The 23,725-nt window shown below is 42.6% G+C and overlaps 1 protein-coding gene across 3 annotated transcripts in view; it reads right to left on the bottom strand.

Annotated features, from left to right (window-relative positions):
- ABCB7 (ATP binding cassette subfamily B member 7) overlaps positions 1–23,725 on the bottom strand; it is a 68,278-nt gene that overhangs the window by 18,381 nt on the left and 26,172 nt on the right. For all 3 annotated transcript variants that reach the window (XM_061598449.1, XM_061598450.1, XM_061598451.1), the window contains 9 exons: positions 19,670–19,789; positions 11,091–11,223; positions 10,410–10,678; positions 8,342–8,430; positions 8,165–8,252; positions 4,918–5,092; positions 3,412–3,569; positions 2,691–2,854; positions 2,432–2,561 (listed from right to left, as the gene is read on the bottom strand). In XM_061598449.1, coding sequence (XP_061454433.1) covers positions 2,432–2,561; positions 2,691–2,854; positions 3,412–3,569; positions 4,918–5,092; positions 8,165–8,252; positions 8,342–8,430; positions 10,410–10,678; positions 11,091–11,223; positions 19,670–19,789 — 1,326 coding nt within the window. The remainder of the gene's footprint in view (positions 1–2,431; positions 2,562–2,690; positions 2,855–3,411; positions 3,570–4,917; positions 5,093–8,164; positions 8,253–8,341; positions 8,431–10,409; positions 10,679–11,090; positions 11,224–19,669; positions 19,790–23,725) is intronic.

Genomic DNA, 23,725 nt, shown 5'->3' with positions numbered 1-23,725 from the left:
AAATCCCTTGATGACCTTCCACAATGGTCATGCAGATGGTAGAACTGCACATGATGCAGGCCTCTCATGCCACTGACTGGATCAGGGGTCTCCCAGCACCAGCTTCTAAAATCTTGCTGCCAGTCAGGAATTGAACCACCACCTTATTGCAGTGCCTCAAGTTCCCAACTCCAGCAGGTGGTCCAGGAGAATACAACATCAAAGCCAAAAGGTATTTGACATCTGCTGAGAGCTCAGGAAGGATCAACATGATCCCACTCCCCAAGATGACCAGGGCAGTTCCAGTCCCAAAACCACACTGGAAACCAGAATGAAATGGATCCACTAGTCATGTGTCATCCAGGAAGGCCACTACATCTCAAGCACCTTGATCCAATGGTATATTCAACTCCGCAGTTTCTACTGGACATTTTCTCAGGAGTGATCTCATGACTGCTTCCTGCAAGGCAGTTCAGATTTTCTATCTTTGAAAGGGCATTCATCCCCTCCTGGATCCAACTGGCTGCTCCCCTGACCTAGACGTTATTAGCCAGCATGGTAGACTGCACTTCTCTCCAAGCACCCTGTCAACATCCTTGGGTTGCACAAACTGAAATTCATCCAACCAACAATAAGGAGGAGCCAATGAAATATCCAGCAATTGTAGTGCTCTGCAAGGAATATAAATTCAGGAGTGTGTGTGTGTGTGTGGGGGGGCTGTTCTGTGTTTTTGTGCATGTGTATATATAAAAAAAATTAAAATGAACTGCAGGTGTTTTGTATGACTCTGTTAGTGGCATAATGTATTTATGTTCATGTTTTTAATGTGTTGTAAGTCGCTTGAAGATTTTTGGGTACAAGTGATTAACAAGTCAAATATTATTATTATAATCTGATTACCCTTAAAATGTTTCTCAAGTCAGTGACAGCAGGCTACTGAGGGCTCCCTTAACTGAATTCATGGGCCACGAAGCCGGCCCCTCACTACTTAAAAAAGTTCTCCTGGATGGTAAAATGTGGATAGTAACAGTGGCAGTGAAGTAGGTTCTCCTCCATGCCATCGCCAACATGGCGACACATGCTAGAGTTGCTTTCACTACTGTAGTGCTACCGGGGCTGCCTCTGAAGTGTGTGTGTGGAAATTGAATGCTGCATCCAAGCTGTTGACAGAGGCTGCATATAAAGAAGTATGCAGTTCCCTTCTAGCAGCTTTGCTGCCTATCAGTCTGCTTCCAGGCACCGTTGAAAGACCCGATTATTACCTATAAAGCCCTACGTGGATTGAGTAGTAACACATTCATCCCCCCATATGGACCTTCCCAGGCTTTAAGATTGGCAAGGCCCCTCTCTCTGTCCTGTCAACATCGGAAGCATTTTTCGTGAGGATTCCAGGGAGATCGAGCCTTTTCATAGTCTGGGCCCAGATTCTGCAACTCCCTTCTAAGAGAAATCCATTTAGGCCCCCTCTCTGGTGGTTTCCGCTAACAGGTAAAGGCCTTTTTAATCGCCTACGTCTTCGTCTTCTTTTGGCTTCTGTTTTATTGACCTGCTTCTGGCTTGCTCTAGTACTATATCCTGTTATATATTTCATAGAATTGATTTGTTTCATACTTTCTTATTTGCTTTGGGCAGCAATGTGTGGAATGGAGAGATAGAAATTAAAGTAAAAATATTCTGTGTAACTGTACATTTGACACCGTCACCCAGACGCATCTATTTTTAGTTTCTTCAAATCAACAAAACATACTGGAAAAGTAAAGAAAATATTTTGTTGCAATTTCTATTTTTTGTCTTCCCTATGTACGTTCTTATTTTTTCCATACTTTGTTAGGAATTTAATATATATTTTATATAATAATACCACCACCACCACTTGAAGGAACTCCCGTCTCTATGTGGGCCTGCATCTACTCCTATCCTCATAAGAGGTCCTTTAGCTTTCTCCATTGTCTGAGGTGTGGCTGGTGGCTACTGAGGACAGGGCCTTTCCAGCGGTGGTGCCGTCTTTGGAATGCTGTCCTCTAAGAGGCTTACCTGGAGTCCACTCTGATGTTTTTCCAGTGTGTCAGGTGAAGACCTTTTTATTTTTCCAGGCTTTTCAGCTTTACCTTTTGTTGATTTGTTTTATTTGGATGCTGTGTTTATAGAGTACCTGTTATAGCTTATTTCCAATCTATTGGTTATTTTATTATGTTTAATATTTTACCGTAACTGCACTAATAGAGTTTTTAGGGCAGGGCATAAATCTAAATAAATAAAATTGGGCAAACTCTAAACATGAGTTCTTGCCCATGTTCAGTCACACTTGTTTTGACTATTCCTTCTTTCCATTCCAGCCATCATCCTAGCTGCTTCACTACCACAATTTTCAAATCATCCCTGCAGTAGTTGTGACTACATCATCTGTATTTTACAAAAGATTATGGGTTCCGAAACAGAAGAGGCACAATACCTGAGGTACAACTCCTACAGCTTTCCTCAGGCTGTCCAAACTGACATTTTGTATATTTTGGCCAGAAATGTAGATCTCTCCCTTTTGAGGCTCAAAGAAGCGAAATAATAATCTTACTATTGTGCTTTTCCTAAAAAAAATTAGACACAAAGTTAGAACGTAGGTTTCTTGCTTAGCATTTAAAGCAACATCTTTATCACAGTTTTTAAAAATGAAAAATCAATCAATGATGCAGAATTTTGCACATCTATTTACCCACCCTGACCCACTGCCTCCTACAATGGCCACTTTTCTTCCTGCAGGGACTTCAAAAGACACGCCACTGAGGACCTTCTGCCCCTCAAGGTATTCAAAATGCACATTATCAAAGGCGATGGTAGCAGTCTGTGGTGTGATCTGCAGGGGCGGAGCCACCTCTTTATCCTAGTAAAAGAAAAGTGCTGCTTTACACATTGCCCAGAAGGTATTTCAAAGAGCTTAACATTCTAAACAATTGATCTAGTCAGTGCAAGCCATGGGCAACTGCGGTTGTCTGAAAGAGTTTTAAAAAAACCAAAACACCAGCCATTTCAGCCAGCCAGGTAAGAGTTTCGCTCTCTCTTTCCTCTTTTTTCTCTGAAGCTCAAGAATTTCTGCTGTAATAGTCTAGCTTCTAGGCAGGATTCTGCACAATAAATTCTGCATCATTAATTAAAGTGATAAAATAAGACTTCAATGCCTGGTGCACACACAAAGCATAAAGATTACAAACACTGCTTTGGCATTTTTTAAAAAAAAAACTCTTTCAGAGAAACAAGTTCAAATAAAGCTTCTGTACTAACAACTCTTACAAAAGAACAAACAGATGTTCCTTACATATTGCTTCCCTTTTTCAGAAGAAAATTAGTTTTCAGATGAAGTAAAAACATTACCACAAGGTGACCCCAATATTCTAACATATTTGGTAAGATTTTAGGAAGCATTTTATGGGTAATACTCACTTTAATTTTTGTGTCTATATTCAGCAGTGTAAACAATACGTTCATGTCTATTAGAGCTTGCCTTGTCTCTCTGTACACCGTTCCCAGAAAGTTAAGGGGTAAAGAAAGTTGGAACAACAGTCCATTCACCATTACCAGATCGCCAACTGTTAGGGTGCCTTAAAGCAAAAGAAAAAGGAGTTAAGAGTATGTCTCCTTGCCAAAACATCCAGCAAACCTTTTAGCTATTTAGTTCTGTCCATCAACACAACTGGCAACAACTTCAAAACAAGCTACTTACGCTCACACCTTAAATCTAAAGCTAGTTGACAACCATACTTTGAGTTATAATGGCAGATCCCTTCAGCATTGGACAGATATTTGACAAGGGGGGAAAACAGAGTAGAAAGAAGGGGAGGAAAGTAAATGTCTCATGAAAAGATACTGCTACCTTTGGAAGCTTGAAAAGAACAGAGTTAAGGTGCAACGTACAATTATAAACGGATTTTTAGTTTTCCACATAATAAAATAAACAGTACGCATATGTGAAATCTACATATATGGAATATATATATATATATATATATATATATATATATATATATATATATATATATATATATATACACACACACACACACACACACACACACACACACACACACACACACACATACATACATACATACATACATACATACTCTGGATATTATATACACACGTGCGCACATTCTGTTTATATCATTTATAATTGCACGGTGTACCTCAACTCTGTTCTTTTCAAGTTGTATTTGGTCTAGGGTAGTGAAGTTTTTTTCCTTTGTGCCCCTTTGGACACTGCCATTTCTCATCAGGTTGATTTCTATATGGCTTACTCAAGACATGCTTGCTGATTTCCACCCAAAACTGGAGAGGACGCTTCTTAAGAATGACTTTGTGCTATATCTTCCTTTTCACCGAAAGCTAAGGTTATCCGGGTAACTCATCCACAAGACTTCTAGGACCAACTGGTAGACTCTGGTTTATTTATTTAATTACAACATTTATATCGCACCTTTCCTCCAAGGAGCTCAATGTGGTGCACATGGCTTTCCCCTCCTCATTTTATCTTCACAACTACCATGTGGGATAGCTGAAGCTGGGAGAGAGTGACAGGCCCAAGGTCACCTTCACGGCTGAGTGAGGATTTGAACCCTGGTCTCCCAGGTCACAGTCCAGCACCCTAACCATTACACCACAACTGGCTGTTCCAGACCTTTGAGAAGCCCTGCAGTGCAGTTCTGATAAAGCTGTTCAAGTACCAAAATACAGTCACGAACAGAAACAAGTTCAAAGAACTATCTCATGAGGGACAGACAGATGTTATTTGCAAGAAAGGCAAAATGAAAAATGTAAAAGGTCATTCACTCATTTAGTTCACTGGTTTGCCATTAGGGAATTTAATGCCTTTGTTTAGGGCTCTACTTTTTTTAAAAAAAATCCAAGCATGTGACATAAAAGACATCGGTTTAGACACAAACTGGATACCTGCAATAATTCCCTGGCTAGCCAGTACCATGATGGCTGTTAGACCGATGCTGAATATAGTACTTTGTCCAAAGTTCAGCAGAGCTAAGGTAGAGGTAGTCTTCAATGAGGAGTTTTCATAGATCTTCAAAAACCCATCATACCGCTGAGCTTCATACTTTTCATTATTGAAATACTAGCAAGTAGAAAAACAGTGAAAGGAAAGGTACTGGGTCAATTAAGCTTTAACACAACCTTCCCTGGCATCCTCTTCTCACAGTGGCCAACCAGATGCCCATGGGAAGCCTGCACACTCTCCCCTCCTGCAGTTTTCAGCAACTGGCATTCGAAAGCATACTGTCTCTGACTGTGCTGATGGGAGTTGTAGGTCAAAACATCTGGAGGGCACCAGGTTGGGGGAGGCTGTTTTATACATAACTAACTATGCACTCTATGGAAAAGTTTACTGTTGTATCAACAACGCAGCCTCAGAAACCTGACTTTCCAACTCCAGGCACATCGTGTGCCTTGCGTGCTTCTTCTTCTTTTTTATTTATTTATTTATTTATTTATTTATTTATTTATTTATTTTCATTTCTAGACCGCCCATAGCTAATAGATCTCTGGGCAGTGTACAAAACGAGATTAAAATACAATATAGAATAAAATCAGTAACAGAAAGGAACACATTAAACTAAAACATTAAACATAAAACATTGAACATTAAAATGCCTGGGAGTACAGCCAGGTCTTAACCTGGCGCCTAAAAGAAAGAACCGTAGGCGCCAGGCGTATTTCCTCCGGTAAGCTGTTCCATAATTCGGGGGCCACCACAGAAAAGGCCCTAGTTCTAGTAACAGTCCTCCGGGCAGCCTGGTGAGTTGGTACCCGGAGGAGGGCCTTAGATACTGAACGAAGTGAGCGGGTAGGTTCAAAGCTGGAGAGGCGTTCCACAAGGTATTGCGGTCCCACACCGTGTAAGGCTTTATAGGTCAACACCAGCACCTTGAATCTAGCTCGGAAACAAATGAGTAGCCAGTGCAAGCGAGCCAGGACAGGTGTTATATGCGCAGACCGATTGGTCCTTGTCAACAGCCTGGCTGCCGCATTTTGCACTAGCTGAAGTTTCCGAACAGTCTTCAAGGGCAGCCCTACGTAGAGCGCATTACAGTAATCCAATCTAGAAGTTACCAGAGCGTGGACAACAGAGGCGAGATCATCACTGTCCAGATAGGGGCGTAGTTGGGTGACTAAGCAAAGGTGGTAAAACGCATTCCGTGCCACCGAGGCCACTTGAGCCTCGAGTGACAAGGAAGGGTCAAAAAGGACCCCCAAACTACAAACCTGTTCCTTCAAGGGGAGTGTAACCCCATCTAGAACAGGATAAACATCCACCATCTGAGCAGGGAAAGAGCTCACCAACAGTGTCTCAGTCTTATCTGGATTGAGTTTCAGTTTATTAGCTCTCATCCAGTCCATTATCGCGGTCAGGCAACGGTTCAGCACATCAACAGCCTCACCTGAAGAAGGTGAAAAGGAGAAGTAGAGCTGCGTGTCATCAGCGTACTGATGGCAACGCACTCCAAAACTCCTGATGACCGCACCCAGAGGCTGCATGTAGATGTTAAAGAGCATGGGGGACAAAACCAAACCCTGAGGGACTCCATAATGGAGAGTCCAGGGTGTCGAGCGATGTTCCCCAAGCACTACCTTCTGGCGACGATCCGCTAAGTAGGAGCAGAGCCACTGCCAAGCAGTGCCCCCAACTCCCAACTCCGCGAGCCTCCCCAGAAGGATACCATGGTCGATGGTATCAAACGCCACTGAGAGATCAAGGAGAATCAACAGAGTCACACTCCCCCTGTCCCTCTCCCGACAAAGGTCATCATACAGGGCGACCAAGGCTGTTTCAGTGCCAAAACCGGACCTAAAACCGGATTGAAACGGATCTAGATAATCAGTTTCATCCAAGAGCACCTGGAGCTGGCCAGCGACCACCCGCTCCAAAACCTTGCCCAAAAAAGGGACATTCGCCACCGGTCTATAGTTGTTCAAAACATCTGGGTCCAAAGAAGGTTTCTTTAAAAGAGGTCTTATTACTGCCTCCTTGAGACTGCCAGAGACTACTCCCTCTCTCAAGGAGACATTTATTACCTCCTTGGCCCAGCCGGCGGTTACAGTCCTGCCAGTCTTCACCAGCCAAGATGGGCAAGGGTCCAGAGCAGAGGTGGTCGCCCGCACCATTCCAAGCACCTTGTCCACTTCCTCGAGCTGAAATTCATCCAATAATAAAGGACAAGGCCGCGCTCTGGACACTTCAATGGATTCATCTGTCGTAACATCAGAGTCTCAGTCCCGACGGATGCATACAATCTTGTCCTGGAAGTGCTCCGCAAATTCGTTGCAGCGGACTTCTGATGTTTCCTTAGTATCATGAGGGCCAGAATGTAAGAGCCCTCGTACCACCCTAAAAAGCTCCACTGGGCGGCAAAGGGATGATCTAATGGTGGTAGCAAAATAAGCTTTTTCGCCGCTCTAACTGCTTTTATGTACAACTTAGTGGAAGCACTTACCAGGGAATGATTACATCCGTCTTGACGGACAACACCTTGGTGATGAACGCTAGTCGCAGCTGCCATTCCTCTCCTCCCCCTGCCATGGTATTTTAATTTATCCTAATATTATTCACAACACTGTCCCACCTTTCCTCCTCCAGGAATCTCCCCCCCTCCACATTTTATCCGAACAACCACCCTGCAAGGTAAGGTTAGGCTGCAAGATACTGACTGCCCCAGTGCTGCCCAGTTAGCTTCATGGCTTAGTGGAGATTTGAATCTGGGCTTCCCAGCTCCCAGGCTGACATTCTAACAACTACACCAGATATACTGTGCATGGCTAGCCCAAACAGCAGGTTTTTGAAATGACCTGAAAAGCAAATCTAGAGGGACAAGTCCAAATGCACATAAGGATCTCTCTTTTATATAAGTGAGGAACAGTAAGCAAATCCAGATAGGCTCTTCAGCCATATTTCCCCAATAAAATATCATTTTGTTTGAAAAGAATAACATACATGGAGGGAATACTCAAAGCCAAAATACGTGAAAATTCTGCAGAATTACTTGAGCTGGGGTTAATTCTGCAAGTCATTATTATGAACAGAAGGGAGCAGATACAAGTTTCTTTTGAGTAAAAACAAGAGACATTAATGGATAATAAAGTCTATCTGAGTTAATGACAATATGAAAAGTTAAAAACGTTAATGGCTCACCTTCACAGTTTCATAATTCAGCAGCGAGTCAATTGCAGCGTTACCTGCATCATTATCGGCTTTGTTCATTTCTATCCTAAATTTAGTTCTGCAAGACAAAAGGTTTTGCATATAGATTTATTCTCACTGCACCTCTATAAATCAGCTAATCCTAATCAGTTAGGGAAAATGACTTACCTCCATTGTGTAACTCCTATTGTGTATATTGTGTATGCACCCAACGTCCCCAAGGTTACTACTGCAAACTGTGCACCGCATTTATAATACTGAAGGAGGAGAAGGGAAAAAAGGAGACTGTCAGTAATGGTTTTCCATCATTTCGGTTATGGAAGTAATAGAGACAAATCTATTTTGTTGTGATGGAATACTAGGAAATCAGTTTTCTAAAAAACCAACTAGAAGTTCAGAACAGTAGTAAGGGCAATCCAACTCCTTGATACCATACAGCACCATCCCCAACCAGATGCCCTCCAGATGTTTTGGCCTGCAACTCCCTATAGCTCCAGTGGGCATAGCCATATGATGCTGTGACTTGATGGGATCACAGCTGTGATGGGAGGTGTAGTCCAAAACATCAGGAGGGCAGCAGATTGAGGAAGGCTGCTATACAGTATACGCAGGGTGCATGAGAGGCTGTTGAAAAGTTCACATGGGTACCGTACAAACCCATGGTCCTTTTCTATTGCCCCACAAGCACTCCAGTACACATTCATACCAATGAACGTGTGCAGGGACACACATAAGCCACCAGCTGAAATGTACAGAAAGGCGGTCTCAGGTGTGTACGCTTTGAAGGAACGTGGAACGACAGGCTCCCATAGCAGGTTGTGGAGCAATGATGTTGAGTCCATTTTCTATGGCACAATCCAAAGTTACACATTTATAAGTCCCATTGATTTCAATGGCAAAGATAAACTCCAAAGTCAGCAAGACTTAAAATTGCTTTACTTTATGGTGAACGACATCCACTGTTTTTATGTTCAAAGTCTGAGATTTCACCAAAAAAGCTCTGGAGCTATTTGAGCAGCAGTATGGCTATCTGCGGGAGAGCTATAATGCATGCATGCTTAATATGCAAGAAACTTTGGCCTGGCTCAGACTCTATAAAGACTTCTATGCCCAGGGGTGGGGAACCTCCCCTGCAGGCCAAATTTGTCTCAGTACAGGTCCCAACTTGCCCTGTAAGGTCATTTTCCCCAAAACCACGCCCAAGTGCCCTATGCCCAATGTCATATGTTCCCCGTGGGAAACTCTACCATGCTTCTGATTCCTTCAGAAAGCAGGGTTGAAGTCACTGCCTGTCAGCTGATAGGTGGCGACTTCAAGCCTGCCGGATTGGCTGCGTGACCAGGTTCCCTGTGGGGAACGACCACGCAGCTAGTCCCTGTGGAAAGCAGCTTTTGCCAGCCATATGCTTGGCACTTGGGAAATGCCAAGCACAGGGCTGGAAAGGCCCTTGTGTGCTGGTTTCCAAGAGTCAGACAACCAGCCAGCTGTGGGTACCTGGGAAGCGCTGGCCAAGGAACTTTTACAGGTGGGTGGAAGAAACCACCTGCCAGCCATTTGTTATCCTAATGACATCAGGCGAGATGTCCCACTCACCTGCCAGAGTTGGCCTACAGGGGTGGGGACAGAAAAGGATCTGGCCCACCAGGGCAAAAAGGTTCCCCACCCCTGCTCTATACCAACCAGGTAGGGAGTATGGAATGGAGAGGTAACGTATGACGCACACTACCACACTAACAGCTGCCATACTCCAACAGTGATCTGCAAAAGCTTGCTTCTCTCTCATTACAGGGTTCTGCTCTCATGAGTCACTGCCAAGAAATGGAGGCTGACAATGAGTGAGTGAGTGACACTGGGGTTCGATATTACTTCTTCTACACTCTTCAGTGGCATGGAGGATTCTGCAGCATATGAACTGGGACCATGTGTGGTTAAGGTTTAGAAAAAAAAACTTTAAGAACGGCAAATATATTTGTAATCAGAGGCAAGATTCAAAAGTTTTTTTCCCCTTTTGAATAATATAGATTTGGAATTAGTACTAAAACCAGAGACGCATTCCAAGGTGCGCTGCCTGTATTCAAGCAGCTACCATTTTTTTACAGTACAGATACTTACCGGTCTGTTTAGTCAGTATCACCTTCAAATGGTCAACTAAGTTGCTACTATAGTTTAAACAGCATCAGTGCATGTGTATCCATAAAAATAATGATTACTGTTATTTCTTATAAGCAGTACATACCAAAATTCCACTAACAAGTGCCACTTCAAACAAGGTGGGGCCTAAATTGAATACTATAGCACTGAGCACAAAGCTGATGCCTCTTGTTCCTCTGTCAATGGCTTTTGATAATGCTCCGGTCTGCCGGCTCAAGTGGAAACTCAAGTCCAGGTTGTGCAGGTGGAGAAAGACATTCTTTGCTATTCTTCTGATGGAGCTTTGGGCGACTTTTCCAAATACAGCATTTCTAGCTTCATTAAATAAAGCAGACCCGGCTCGTGAGATACCATCTGGTTAAAAAAAAGAAATGAAGATGCATATATTACTGCTCTTCAGTAAGTCCTTAACAGATGCAACATTTTATTTCACATGTTTGCCAGTGTTACCAGATCGAACCTTCAAATATATTATCTGTTAAGTCGTTTTAAAATCAAAGCTTCATTTGCACACTTTTTAACAGGCCCAGAGTGAGAGCTGTTATTACAGTAGATTATTGCTGTAATTATTATTTTAATCCAGAACTGGTGGCATAAGAGAACTAAAATAAGTAAGTCACAGAATGTAGGAACTGGATGTCAACAAAGTAGGAAAAACTCCCGGATGCTTAGCAGTGTTGGCAGTGAAAAGGTCACGTGCATTAATGTTTCAAAACCTTCCTCAAGAAAGTCAGCACCTGTCAACAGATTAAAGAATCACACTTACATCCAATCAGAACAGCTGTTGCCATGGTTGCAACTGTATTTGGCGCATCATTCAGGTTCAGAACATTTCCAGACATCTGGTTGAGGTTGTCTACCGCATATTTAAACATGAAGGGAACCACTATATTCATGGCCTAAAAAGCACCAAAAACAGCAATTATGCAAGATGTGCTAAAATGTTGATTTATAAAGTATAAATATTTCCCCTGAATTAGCTGCAATTATGATATTCTGCTATTAACTACTTAGCGGGACGGCTCTGCAGATTTCAGGGGCAACGGGCACTGCAGTGTCCCCAGAGCAGAAGCGCTGGCTTCCCACTGGCTCGTTATAAAAACCAGTTTTTATCTCAACTCAACAGTTCATTGAGAATGTGCTTCAATTCATTTCGGAGGCTCATTAAAGTGATGGCAAGACTGGGAAACGCAAAGACTCCACACAGCCTGTATTTATAGCGCCATTAAGTTATGAAGAGTCATCAGAGGCAGTTCAGAGCATTTCAGCTGGAAATATTTATAGAACAGAATGCAATAGCCTTTCTTGACAGGATGACACTGGTCAGGAAATCCAAGAGCTGCAGCAGGGTGAACAGCACCAACCATGCTATCCTCATCCTCAGGTATAAATAAACAAGATCCACCCAAGAAAACTGGACATGAGAAGGACCTGGATGCTTCCTCTACAGACAATGTGCCTAAAGAGGAGATAGCATGCTGAAACTATCTGAACAATTTTATCTGCAAAGTGAGCATAGCCCAGTGCATGGAACACTTCAGCTCATTCTCATGTAACGTCGCGTCTGATGTGCCATATTTAAGCAGATTATGATTGCTGCTTATTAAAAGCATCACAAGTAGTGGCTCTATCCAAACTGGGACCTGGCAATTTGTCGATTTCATTGTGCAATGCAGCCAAAATTGCTACACTTTTCTCCCCCCCTCCATCCGTTCTTACTTGCAATTGCAGGTAACATTTGACTGATTGTTGCCTGTGGATGACAATTTCTTGGACTATTAATATCATGAATTGCAATAGCATTATAAATGACTGCAAGGCTACAGGAGGTGGCTTGCTTAAGGTCATGGCTCCTCTTGTAAGATGGGGAAAAGGCTATGACTTTATTTAGTCCAGTCCTCAATCAGTATATTGCTCATAAGAGCTTGCATGAGTTGTTTGTGTGGATCAACATCAATAGCTTATGAACTGGTTTAAAACCAATGACTTATTTACTCAATACCAAATCCTATATGGCAGACTGAATTGCCTTCCACAAACAGCAAGAGAGTAAGACAGATGGACCTCCCGTAGAAGGCCACTGCAAAGTTCTGGAGTCATAACCAAAAAGGCCCTAACCCTAGTAAATATTAATCTAGCACCAAAAAAAGGACTGAACCTGGGGTAGGGCTTCATTAGTAGATCTCACTGCTTTTGAGGCCAGGGTTAACATTGCCTTCTCTGTCTACTGCTTTCCCCCTGAACATTGATGCTTTGCAGCCGCTGGCATCAGCTAGGTATCCCACACCATGGCCGCTGCATGTCTAGTCTGCCTTAGGCTCTAACCTGTATCAGAATTATGCAGATCCCTGAAGAATTTGCAGACTTGAGATCCTAGAATTGCAGATTACTGTCAGTGGAAAAAAACAAGCTGGCTGTTACGGCTAGAAAATAATTTCACAGACATAAAGCTCCAAGGAACTGACGGCGTGTTAAATAGATTTTAAAGTTTTAAGGTATGGCATTGCTCTGAATGTTAATTTCCAAATATGCCCTTCAGATAAACAAAAACACAAGTTGACCAACTCCCTTTGGTGTTACTTGCCTAGAAACGCAATTTTCAGCCATCCTTTTGTTTTTAATAAGCACAACGCAGCTCCATCTGCGTTACATTGTGATGACCATCGTTTAGAGGACATAAAACAGCTTTTCCTAGGAGATCCTATTCAGTAGAAATGAAATTTATTGTAATGCAGATTGCCTTGATTTGTTGCAGATTCCCTTCAAGTCCCCCTGCAGCCATTCTACTTTTCAAAAACAGGCAACATGGTATGATCTGAGCGACACTTAGAATAGCTGCAGTTCTATTTCTAAAGCTAAGAAGCTGTAGCCTCCTTCAAAACTCCATCTCAACCTGCAATTAAATTAATTGCCACCACTCTATGGTTTTGCAAGAGAACTTCTTTTCCCTCTAATACAGTCCTTAGAAGTGTTTAAATGAAGTTTAAAATGTTTTTTATCACTTCCAGAGGGGAAATAAAGCACCATGGTATTAAATCTCATTCACAACCAGTTTTGCATTCTCATCACCTTCTCCCCACTCGCCCTGTTCAAAACAAAATTGTCAGTTTCACTATCTCTTACCTTCAGAGTGATAGATCAGCCCTCCCTAAGCTGGTGCCCCCCAGATATTTTGGAAAACAAGACCCACAAACCTCAGTCAACATGGAGAACACCAGGTTGGGAAAAGCTGGATTAAATACTAAAAGAAATCCTCGTTGTTTAGCCAAATGATCATGGCCAGAATCCAGAGAGCCACTTTAGTCATGTTCAAAAGATTCTGCATGCACCCAGAGATATTTGTTTTACACTATTTCTGATTTAAACAGCAATCTGCCCCCCCATTCCACCCCAAAAGCCATACTAGAAATTGCTTTTGAAATGCCCATCTGTTTCCAAAGCAGTTTGCCAGGCAACATGGAAAGCTGCAGTTCAAGAAATACAAGCTCAAGCAGTCCTTAAGCAAGCAAAACTACAGTGGGTTCTTCAGATGTTGGCTGGTGCTTACATTAGGGACAATCAGTTTTCTAGAATGTAGTACAATCCTTATTCTAAAATACCGAACTCTATATAAACACAGAATCCTGAAGTTCTGAGCCCATATGTTGAAAATCAGTAAACTATGACATAAATTATACATCTAGATAATAGACTGAAAATGAAATTAACTGCCTTCAAATCGATTCCGACTTATGGCGCCCCTATGAATAGGGTTTTCATGGTAAGCGGTATTCAGAGGGGGTTTACCATTGCCTTCCTCTGAGGTTGAGAGGCAGGGACTGGCCCAAGGTCACCCAGTGAGCTTCATGGCTGTGTGGGGATTCGAACCCTGGTCTCCCAGGTCATAGTTCAACACTCTAACCACTATGCCACACTGGCTCTCAGAGAATAGACTAATGGGTGTAAAATGAGCCTAAACTCTCAGCACTTGAATAAATGTACTCTGACCAGAATGCAAGGTAGAGAAAGTGTAGCTTCAACACATCTTTTCTAGGTAGGTATTGTGGACAAAACTCCACACTATACCCTGGACCACTGCAATGTGGAAAAATACTGTCTGGTATACAAGTAAGGGTGTCTTGGTATGCCTGCTAGTTTGAGGCACTTCAGGTTTTTCATTACTGGACTACCTGAATAGAAAAGGGAAATGGCTCACACAGTTTGCTCCCTGCCTGTTCCTAAGTCAGCAGCTGCATGGCAATGGCTGTTCAGTTCTTTAAATATTAAATATTATTTCTCAGATTGCTTTAAGAGAGTAGCTAAGCCCTGAAGCAAAGTGAACACATACATTCAGGTGAAGCATGGAGTTTTCCTGAAAAGCTATGTTGGGTTATACAGGCATCCAGTGTCCATAAGTCTCATGCAGAAAGACACACTTGAGTAACAATTTACATATGATTCTTGAATCCCAACTTCAATCATGGTTTCATACAGAGCACAGGAGAAGTAAACAGTCCCAAGTAAAAGCAACTAGATCTTCAAGGACAAGGAGCAACAACTTGCATATAACCATTGAATTTTAGGGATTGCCCCTTCCTGCTCATTCCAGAGTAATGGTGCACATAATCTTGTTTTGTCCAGTGCAGCCTCTCTTCTGTCTCAGTCTTCATAGACATGTTGGTCTATACAAAACAAACCCCTAGCATACATGTGAAGACCCAAGGGATTTAAAGCCAGTTTTTCCAGCAGAGCATTTAAGCCTCAAGGAAAGTAACACTTGGTTTGTTAGTGGGTAGGGTGGGGGTGAGGGGAGGAAGCAGGTAAAGCGAACAGTTTTTACAAGTCTAGATACATACAACTAGTGGAACTTATATCATGGGCTTGGTGCACTGAAGTCAATGGGTTCTTCACGGCCCCTCCCTTTTTCAATTTAATAAGCAAATGAATTCAAGAATGACCAGAAATTGGTGGGGTTGGATAAGCATCTTCGGTAAGGTTTTAACATATTAATGTTTTGAGACTCACTATACTTCAACTATGAGTTTGCAAAAGCTTTCGATTCATGTTAAAAGCAGCTGCAATTATATAAATAGCCTGCAGTAATGTTACAATGACAGGCCCACAGGAGATGCCAGTGTGGAGCGGAGGCAGAGAGGAAGGGAAGAAAACAAGGCTCAAATTCCTGCTCAGCTATGAAGCAAGCTAGGCAAGCCTTGCTGGGACAGTGTGGATGTAATGTTCCCAGCCCTTCTAATGATGGCTAAGGGAGGAGGCCACAGGATTGCATGCTTCCTCTTCTGTAGTGTAAATTGGTTCCATTGACCTTGATCATGGTTAAAGCCTGATCATGCTGTTAATCAGGGCTACTAGGTGATGTTAAGCATAGTTAAGGACAGTATAGGGTGGCCGGGGGAGGGGGAAGGGAGAAAGACGCATGAGTACATGATCCCATAGCTTGATACATTAACCAGGAAGATTACTTCTGCACCAACCATAGCAAAATAATATAGAATGCTCCGAGCTCCTTGAAGCATGGGCCGGGATGCAAATGTAACAACTGCACAAATGAAAGTATGAGGACCAGGGGTCTAGGGTTTGAAGCACAAAATGCTGTCAGAAGAAAGTCAACTAGACTGGTGGGAAGTAAAAGAGGAGCAGAGGAGTTTTTTGCTTCTTGGGACTTGGCCCTAATAGAGGTGCTATGTGTGTGGCGAAGCCAGAAGACCCCCAAGGATTCATATGGCCAACTAGCTAAATGAGTTCAGATATTCCATTGACGTATCCCTTGTTGACTAGACAGATAAGAGCAACTCTTAAGGCAGGTGGATCATTCATTTAAGTTCCCGTGGCGTTCAACATCAATGCTTTGCACTTTCAGCCAGTTCTACTCCCAAATGTACAAAATTAATAGTCTATAGCAACACAGACACTGTGAATGATGCACCTGATATGTAATGGATGTTCAGCCCAAGCAGCAAAAGGCCAAAAATGACTGCAAACTTGACAAGAGGTGACAGTTCATGAAACCCATAAATTTAATCCAGCTACTATGGATACATACAGCTTGATCCACAACTCAGATAAACTGAAGGGCTCAAGCCAGTTTAGACTACCAGTGTCATCTCTGCTTAACTGCAAGTGCTTTAGGCTTAACTACACTGTAGATTGGGCTGTCACTATTGTCAGGAATGGGGGTTGGGGGACATGGCAGTTCACCGACAAATGCCTAAAAACTGGATTTCTCGGGACCTTCCCGACAGCCCCAATGAAGCCAGTTTTAGTATTCCAGCTAATGTTATGGTAAAACCAACATTATCCCTAGTCTGTGGTAAATGCACATTACCCAATCCCCTTGCAAAGCACAATGGCACTGCTAAAGCAAAGTGCCACCTGACCACCTTTCTCCCTCTATCATATCCATTGCTGCTGCTACTCTAATGAGCATTGCACACTAGTGTTTGATCACAGAGTAATGTATTAATTAATTAATTTTAATTAATATTTTAATTGTTCAAAAGCATTGCACACTAGTACTCGATCATATAGTAATATTTTAATTAAAGAGGTTTAGTGGATAGCCCCTAAATCCTCCCTCCTGGTGAAATACTCCCCCCAAGCACCCTACCATTTTGGAGAAGCATCTTTACTACAGAGGTGAAATTGAGGAGAGGCCACTCCAAGAATGACCAGAGGAGGAGAGACAGGGGACCACTGAGGGGAATCCAAAGATGCAATTGGGCAGGTGGAAAAAAAAGAAGAGGTATGATCACACATACTTGCCAACCATGCCAAAACCCAGTCCCCAACCATGCGAGACTTGTCCTATTATTACAATGGAAACTCTAAAAAAAATTGCTATATACTAGCATGTATGAAAGAACAGGGATACAACTGCCATCAGCAACAATATCGAACTTAACTCTAGAAGAGTTTGTTGAACTTGCCAAGACAAAGTTGGATGGAGTGTCTGAACTGCACCTTACTTACATTGTTCTAGGGAGGCACTTGGTACTCCCACTTCAATCAAACATTTCTTGAATGCCAAGAAGCACTGCGCAGAAGACAGAATGAGCACACTCTTTGCTGAGAGGTTTGAAGTCTACATAAGAGGTAAAAGGATGGTGGGAAGATGGTGTTTGGGGACTATTACTTGGCATTTCTGCCATTGGTATATGGTACCCCACAAGGTATCTTGTCACCTACGCTGCTTATCATCCGCACGAAACTCTAAGAAAGAGTCTAGGCTTTGCTCTGGATGCTCAGGCCATGTCTATGGTCAGGAGCACTTTTGCTAAGCTCAGTCTGATGTGCCACTGTTCCTAGGGAGGCCATGGTGACCCTTGCCTCAGTTGCATAGACAGTGGGTTATTGCTTTTCCAATCCATTTCTGAGCACAATTCAAAAGTGATTACTATCATTCTCAAAGCCCCAAACAAACCTGGGAATACGTAATGGACCATCTGCTGTGATCCTGACTGTTCATTACAAGCTACCAAACAGGCCCTTCTCCATGCCCTTTTGGAAGGTGAGTTGCAGTTGATGGGGACTGGAAACAGAGCCTTGTCTGTGACCAAGCCTGGCCTACGGAGCTCCCTAACTAAAAAGGCTCAAATTGTCTCCTCTCTAATGGCCTTCTGCTGTCTTGCAAAGCCTTTCCTTTTTCAGCAGGCTTGGCTCTGCAGAAGCTATGCTGCTGATCCACTGGGTAATTTTTTCCCCATCCTGCTGTATTAGCTTCTCATATTGTTTTGTTGAGGTGTTATTTAATATGATGTAAGCTACCTTGAGGAGTATTGTTCAAATAGAAAGGTGTTATCAGCCTTTTAAATGAAAAATAAGTTTTTTTCCCAAAAACATTATTGGGCTAACAGGAGCCCTTTTTGCATGAGTCAAAGCAGCTCTTTGGATCTTGGCCATAATATCTGAAGGGAAGCTACACCAGGCCAAACATACAGAGAACCATAATGCTCTCTGTTCCATTCCTGTTCAACTAAAATAAAATGGAAAAAAGTCTCTTACAAGTGTTTCCCTTTTTATCATCTCTGTGTGCCCTTGCAGCCTCCTCCCTTCTTTCCAAGCAAGGCAAATCTGCTGAATGTAGATAAAGAGGATGCTGGACTCAACCTGGTTATTTCTCATTAACACAGACTTTCTCCTCATAAAATTATTCCCTTTTCGCTGGAATTTAACACAACTGCAAATCCATTTCTGCATTGTGGATCAAAACTGCACCATGCACTACACTGGATTCAAATGCCACATTGCAACTGGTGACTCACATGTGGTTGTTTAGGCAAAATACCCTATATGGGTATGGAGAGGAAGAGGGAAAAATGTTTGCTCCATAGGTATAACTCTTAATTCTTGCAGCAGTATTTCAGGACAGCCACTGAATATAACACAAACTTGGATTATGAACCTGTTCCCTCAAAACATAGGTCACCATATATCTACATTGTTCTGGCATATTTTATTTATTTATTTACTGTCCATTCCCAAACGGTTATGGTAGAGTGAACTAAGTTATAGCCCGTGGAACATCAAAATAAGACATTGTACCAAATGCCACAAAGATTAATTTGCAACTCTGAAACCTAGCTTCAGTCCCAGTTTGCTCTATAGCAAAAAAATGCTCTTGCAAGGGTGCTAAAATGCCACCAACAAGGTCTCTCTGAAGATTGCTTTCAGCTGAAAAACATCAAGGCCATCAACACATAGCCACCTATTTGTTCAGAATGCAACGATATGAAGAGAAGCTCCATATTAACTGTGCCATTCCAAACCTGTGCAAATTTTGGTTTGCAATTGTCCAGAGAAGAGATGACTTCCGGTTCTAGGTTAACATCTCACCATAAAGAAGCAGCCCCTACGTGGCCTCCAGGGTAAATGATTTTGAACAGGTCACAAAATCACATGCTTCTTTACTCCAGGTCCCACCTCAGCCTTAATTACAGTTAAGTGTTACATCAGAACCAATAATGACTCCAGGCTAACCAGGGTTTGCTAAACTACAGCTCAGCCAGGCAAAGTTTGTGCCCCAGAAGGGAGAAGCTGGAGGGATGGAGCATCCAGTCCCACTTTACCATGGTTAGGCATTTGTGAGTATATATAACATGAGCTCAAACCCTTAGCATCTTTATCAGAAGTATTTGGGTCATCAATGGAAAAGCCTTGTAGGCACTCAGTCATGGAAATCATGATGGAATGTCAGAAAAATGTCATCTTCCATGGAGACAAGACATTTAATGGAAAGTAAAAAACCCCACAAATCCAAATGAGCTATTTTAAGCCAGCCCCGTCTCTTCACTTTCTGCACTTATTTTAAAAGCTTTGTCCCCTATTTCAACTTGATGAAAAAGCTCTTACCTTTGCACCTGCTAAAAATCCTAGCGATATGACAACTCTGGCACGTAGGTCAGGCCTATCTTTGGGCCACACATAAGAGAGCATTGCTTTCATTATTTTTCCACCATGAATTCCTTTCATCTGGGAAGAAAAAATGTTTTGTTATAGAAGGCAACCCAAATAGATTCCAGAATAAAGATGGCTGCAAGATCTCAACCAAAAGATATAAGTTGTGTTCAGTTACCATTGGTTGTTTAAGAAATACTTTCCTTCTTCAAAAGGATATTCGGAACAGACTGGGATTCTTTCAAAGGATACATGGTAATGTCAGACTTAAGACCAAGAAAATTGATCTAGGTGGCTTGATTGTGTGTAAAATGTCACCACTTCTTTTGAACAGAATGATGCTGAAGTTGGTTAATCATGCATTATGAGGCTATTTAGCAAGCAAGTGCAGAACTGTAGCTTCTCTCATAAATTGAAAGACTGTCTTAATTCCTTGTTTTAAAGCGCAAACTAATTAAACACAGCTGCAGGCCACCTGTCTCATTTTATGAGCCTTCCCATAGCCAGGTAAATTTGAAAGATAGCCAAAAATAATATATTCAAGTATAAACACCAGAAACAACTTTATATCCTGTTTCAAAGCTAATGCTACACATCATAAAATTGTATATTATTTCAAACCCTCACTATGTGTTCCTGTACTGCCTCTTTCAGACTGCACATCAAAGTTGGGGGCATTCCAAAACAAATGTACAATCTAGGATTAACCCAGGATTCTGAAAGCTAGTGTTGGAATGTTCCAGGTACATGCAAACTAGGGTTGAAAGTCAGACATTAAATCAGAGAGCAGAAAGAATTTGGGAATTGAGGTGGGGGTCAGGCATGTGGTTATTATTAATATTATTATTTATCAGATTTATTAGTAGCTTGATACCTGAAGATCTCCAAGCAACTTACAACAATGTTAAAAAAATCCTACTGAAAAACAAAGCAATAAAACAAGACCCCCACAGGAAGCTTTGGCAGCATGATAACAACAAGCAATATCACCTCAGTCTACTGAATGCCTGGAAAAAAGGCCAAGTCTTTACTTGGCACCAAAAAAATATCAATGGAAGGCACCAGGCGGACCTCGCTGGGGAACATATTCCACAGATGGGGAGCCACAACTGAAAAGGCTGTCTCCCTTGTCACCACCCTCCTAGTGTCCATCAGAGGAGGGACTTGGAGAAGGGCTTCAGAGGAACATCTAAGGTCCAGGTACGTTCATGTTGGGAGAGGTGTTCCAGAAGATATTGGGGTCCTGAGTCATAAAAAGCTTTATAGGTCAAAACCAGAACTTTGATTTGGGCTCAGAAGCATACAGGCAGCCAGTATAACTGGAATAAGATTGGTGTCATATGCTCTGCTTGTCTTGAACCTGTCAACAATTGGGCAGCTGCATTCTGGACTTACAGAACTGTACAAACCATTTTCAAAGGCAGCTCTATGTAAAGCGCATTGCAGCAATCCAAACCTGAGGTTACCAGAGCATAGATTACTGTAGCCAGGTTATCCCTATCCAAATAGGGTCATTGTTGGGCCACCAATTTAAGCTAATGGAAGGCACTCCATGCCACTGAGGCCACCTGTGCCTCAAGCAACAGCAGTGGATCCAGAATAACCCCCAAACTACGAATCCACTCCATCAGAGGGAGTGTGACCTCATCTAGAGTAGGCCTCACACTACTCAGCCAGTCAGAGGAACCACCCACCAACAGCATCTCAATCTTGCATGGATTAAGCTTCAGTTTACTGGGCCTCATCCGTCCATTGTTGCAACCAAGCACTGATTCAGCACATTCACTACCTCACCTGCAGAAGATGGAAAGATGAAAAAGAGCTGTGTCATCAGCATACTGATGACAATGCACTCCAAAACTTTGTATGACCCAACTTAGCAGTTTCATGTAAATGTTAAACATGGGCAGAACAGACTCCTGTGGGACCTCATACTGGAGAACCCATGGAGCTGAGCAATGCTCCTCAAAAACCACCCTATGGTGTCAGCTATCCAAGTTCGAATGGAACCACCACAATGCGGTGTCTCCAACACCCAACGCAGACGATTGCTCCAGAAGCATACCATGGCTTTGAAAGCAGCTGAAAGATCAAGGTGGATCAACAGACTAACATTCCCCATCTCCCTCCTGACACAGGTCATTGTACAGAGCGACCAAGACAGTTTGGTACAGTTTTTGTACCAAACCATGCCTGAATCCCAATTGAAATGGGGCTAGAAAACCTGCCTCCTCCAGGAGTACCTGGATCTGGTTGGCAACCACCCTCTCAAGAATGGGGACATTTGCCACTGGTCTATAATTATTAGCATCTTTTGGGTCCGGGGAAGGTTTCTTCAGGAGTGGTCTTGCTACCATCTCATTTAGGCAGTCTGGGACCACTCCTTCTTGGAGAGAAGCATTAATTATTTCCCTGACCCATCCAGCTGACCTCTCCCTACCAAATCTTATCAGCGATGAAAGGCAAGGGTCCAAGAAACGTGGTTACATAAACCTGACCAAGTATCTTATCCATGTCCTCAGGCTGCAACAACTGAAACTCATCCAAAGATATTGGATAAGAAAGTGCTCGCCCAGATCATCAGCATCAACAATGGCGTCCAAATCTTGGAGGATGGAAATGATTTTATCCTCAAAATGCTTAGCAAACACATCACAGCAGGCTTCAGACAGCTCTACCACCTCTCTACAGCCCTTATAGGAAGACTTAGCCACTCTAAACACCTCTGCTGGACAGCAAGCTGAGGATACAATGGAGGCGGAAAAATAAGGTTTTTTCCACTGACTTCACTGCCACTAATTAGGCTCAAACATGAGCGTGTACCAGGGTTCAATTACATTTGTTGGCAGTTTTTCTCTAACTGCGCTCAAGCCGTCTCCCTTCTCGCTTCATTGCTCTTAGCTCCAGGTATATGATGGAGCTTTCTGAGCTCTGCCAGTTGGGAGAGGATGCTCAGGTGCAATCCTGTCAATCACCTGGGTCATCTCTGTATTCCAGAGATCAACCAGGGCTTCAACAGAAGAGCCAGCCATGACAACTGGAAATCTCATCTAATTCTGATCTCTTAATCAGAGTTACTGGCCAGCTAGCATTATACTGGTCCAAAGGCAGCAATCAAAAGCCAGGCTACGTGCAAGAACCTTTGGACAGGGTTACGCCTGCACTATCACCAAACCAGGGCTAGAAACCACAGTCAGAAGCAGGTTTCCAAACGGTTGCTTGGACTAACTATGGTTGTGCAGTCGCAACACTCAGCAAAACAAAAAGAGATGGGGGAAGAACACCTGCGTGAAACTGCACACAAGCCTATGGAGTACTCCCAATTGGGCAATGTTACATCTGTATCAAGCCTGTGGCAGGATGCTTGGGCAGCTAGTAAAAGTGTCTGATCAGCTCTGCCTCTCTTGCATTTGAGTCTCTTCATTTCAGAAAAAGTTCAGTACAATGTGGGATGTTACACTTGTAATATCCAGTTGATCCAAAAAAGCAGGTAGCACACAACACTGCATGGTTTCAGAATGGAGTACTTAAGAATAACTTAGCAATTATATGGTGATTTTTGAGTATGCAAAGGTGATTTGTATGTATTCTCAGTAATTTCTTTCCTCAATATCGAGATAAAAAATTCTTAGTTTTAATATAATACCTCCAAGTTGCAATCAAGGAAGAGATATGATTAAACAAATTGAAAAAGTATGTGCCCTGTCTGATTTTCTGCATTGTTGCTTTTTTTGGCACTGAATGTTGTCAGATCTTAAACCAAACCCTAGTATTAGAAAAAAAGGGAACCTGAGTGAACAAACAACACAAAAATTTGATACTTATTTCATTTATTTATTAAAGGCAGTTAGGCAATACCCAATGCTCCTGTGTGAAAAAGTATTTGCCCCCCATTAACTCAACCCCAAAAAAGGGATTATTAGGGTCAGAAGTTAGAATACCTTGGTAAACAATCAGGCCTGCTTTGGGCCAGCCCTGCCCAATATAAATCTAACTGTGGCCCTTGCCATC

The sequence above is a fragment of the Rhineura floridana genome, chromosome 16 (genome assembly GCF_030035675.1).
Source record: "Rhineura floridana isolate rRhiFlo1 chromosome 16, rRhiFlo1.hap2, whole genome shotgun sequence".
Classification (NCBI taxonomy): Eukaryota; Metazoa; Chordata; class Lepidosauria; order Squamata; family Rhineuridae; genus Rhineura; species Rhineura floridana.
This window is presented reverse-complemented; position numbering and strand designations above follow the sequence as displayed.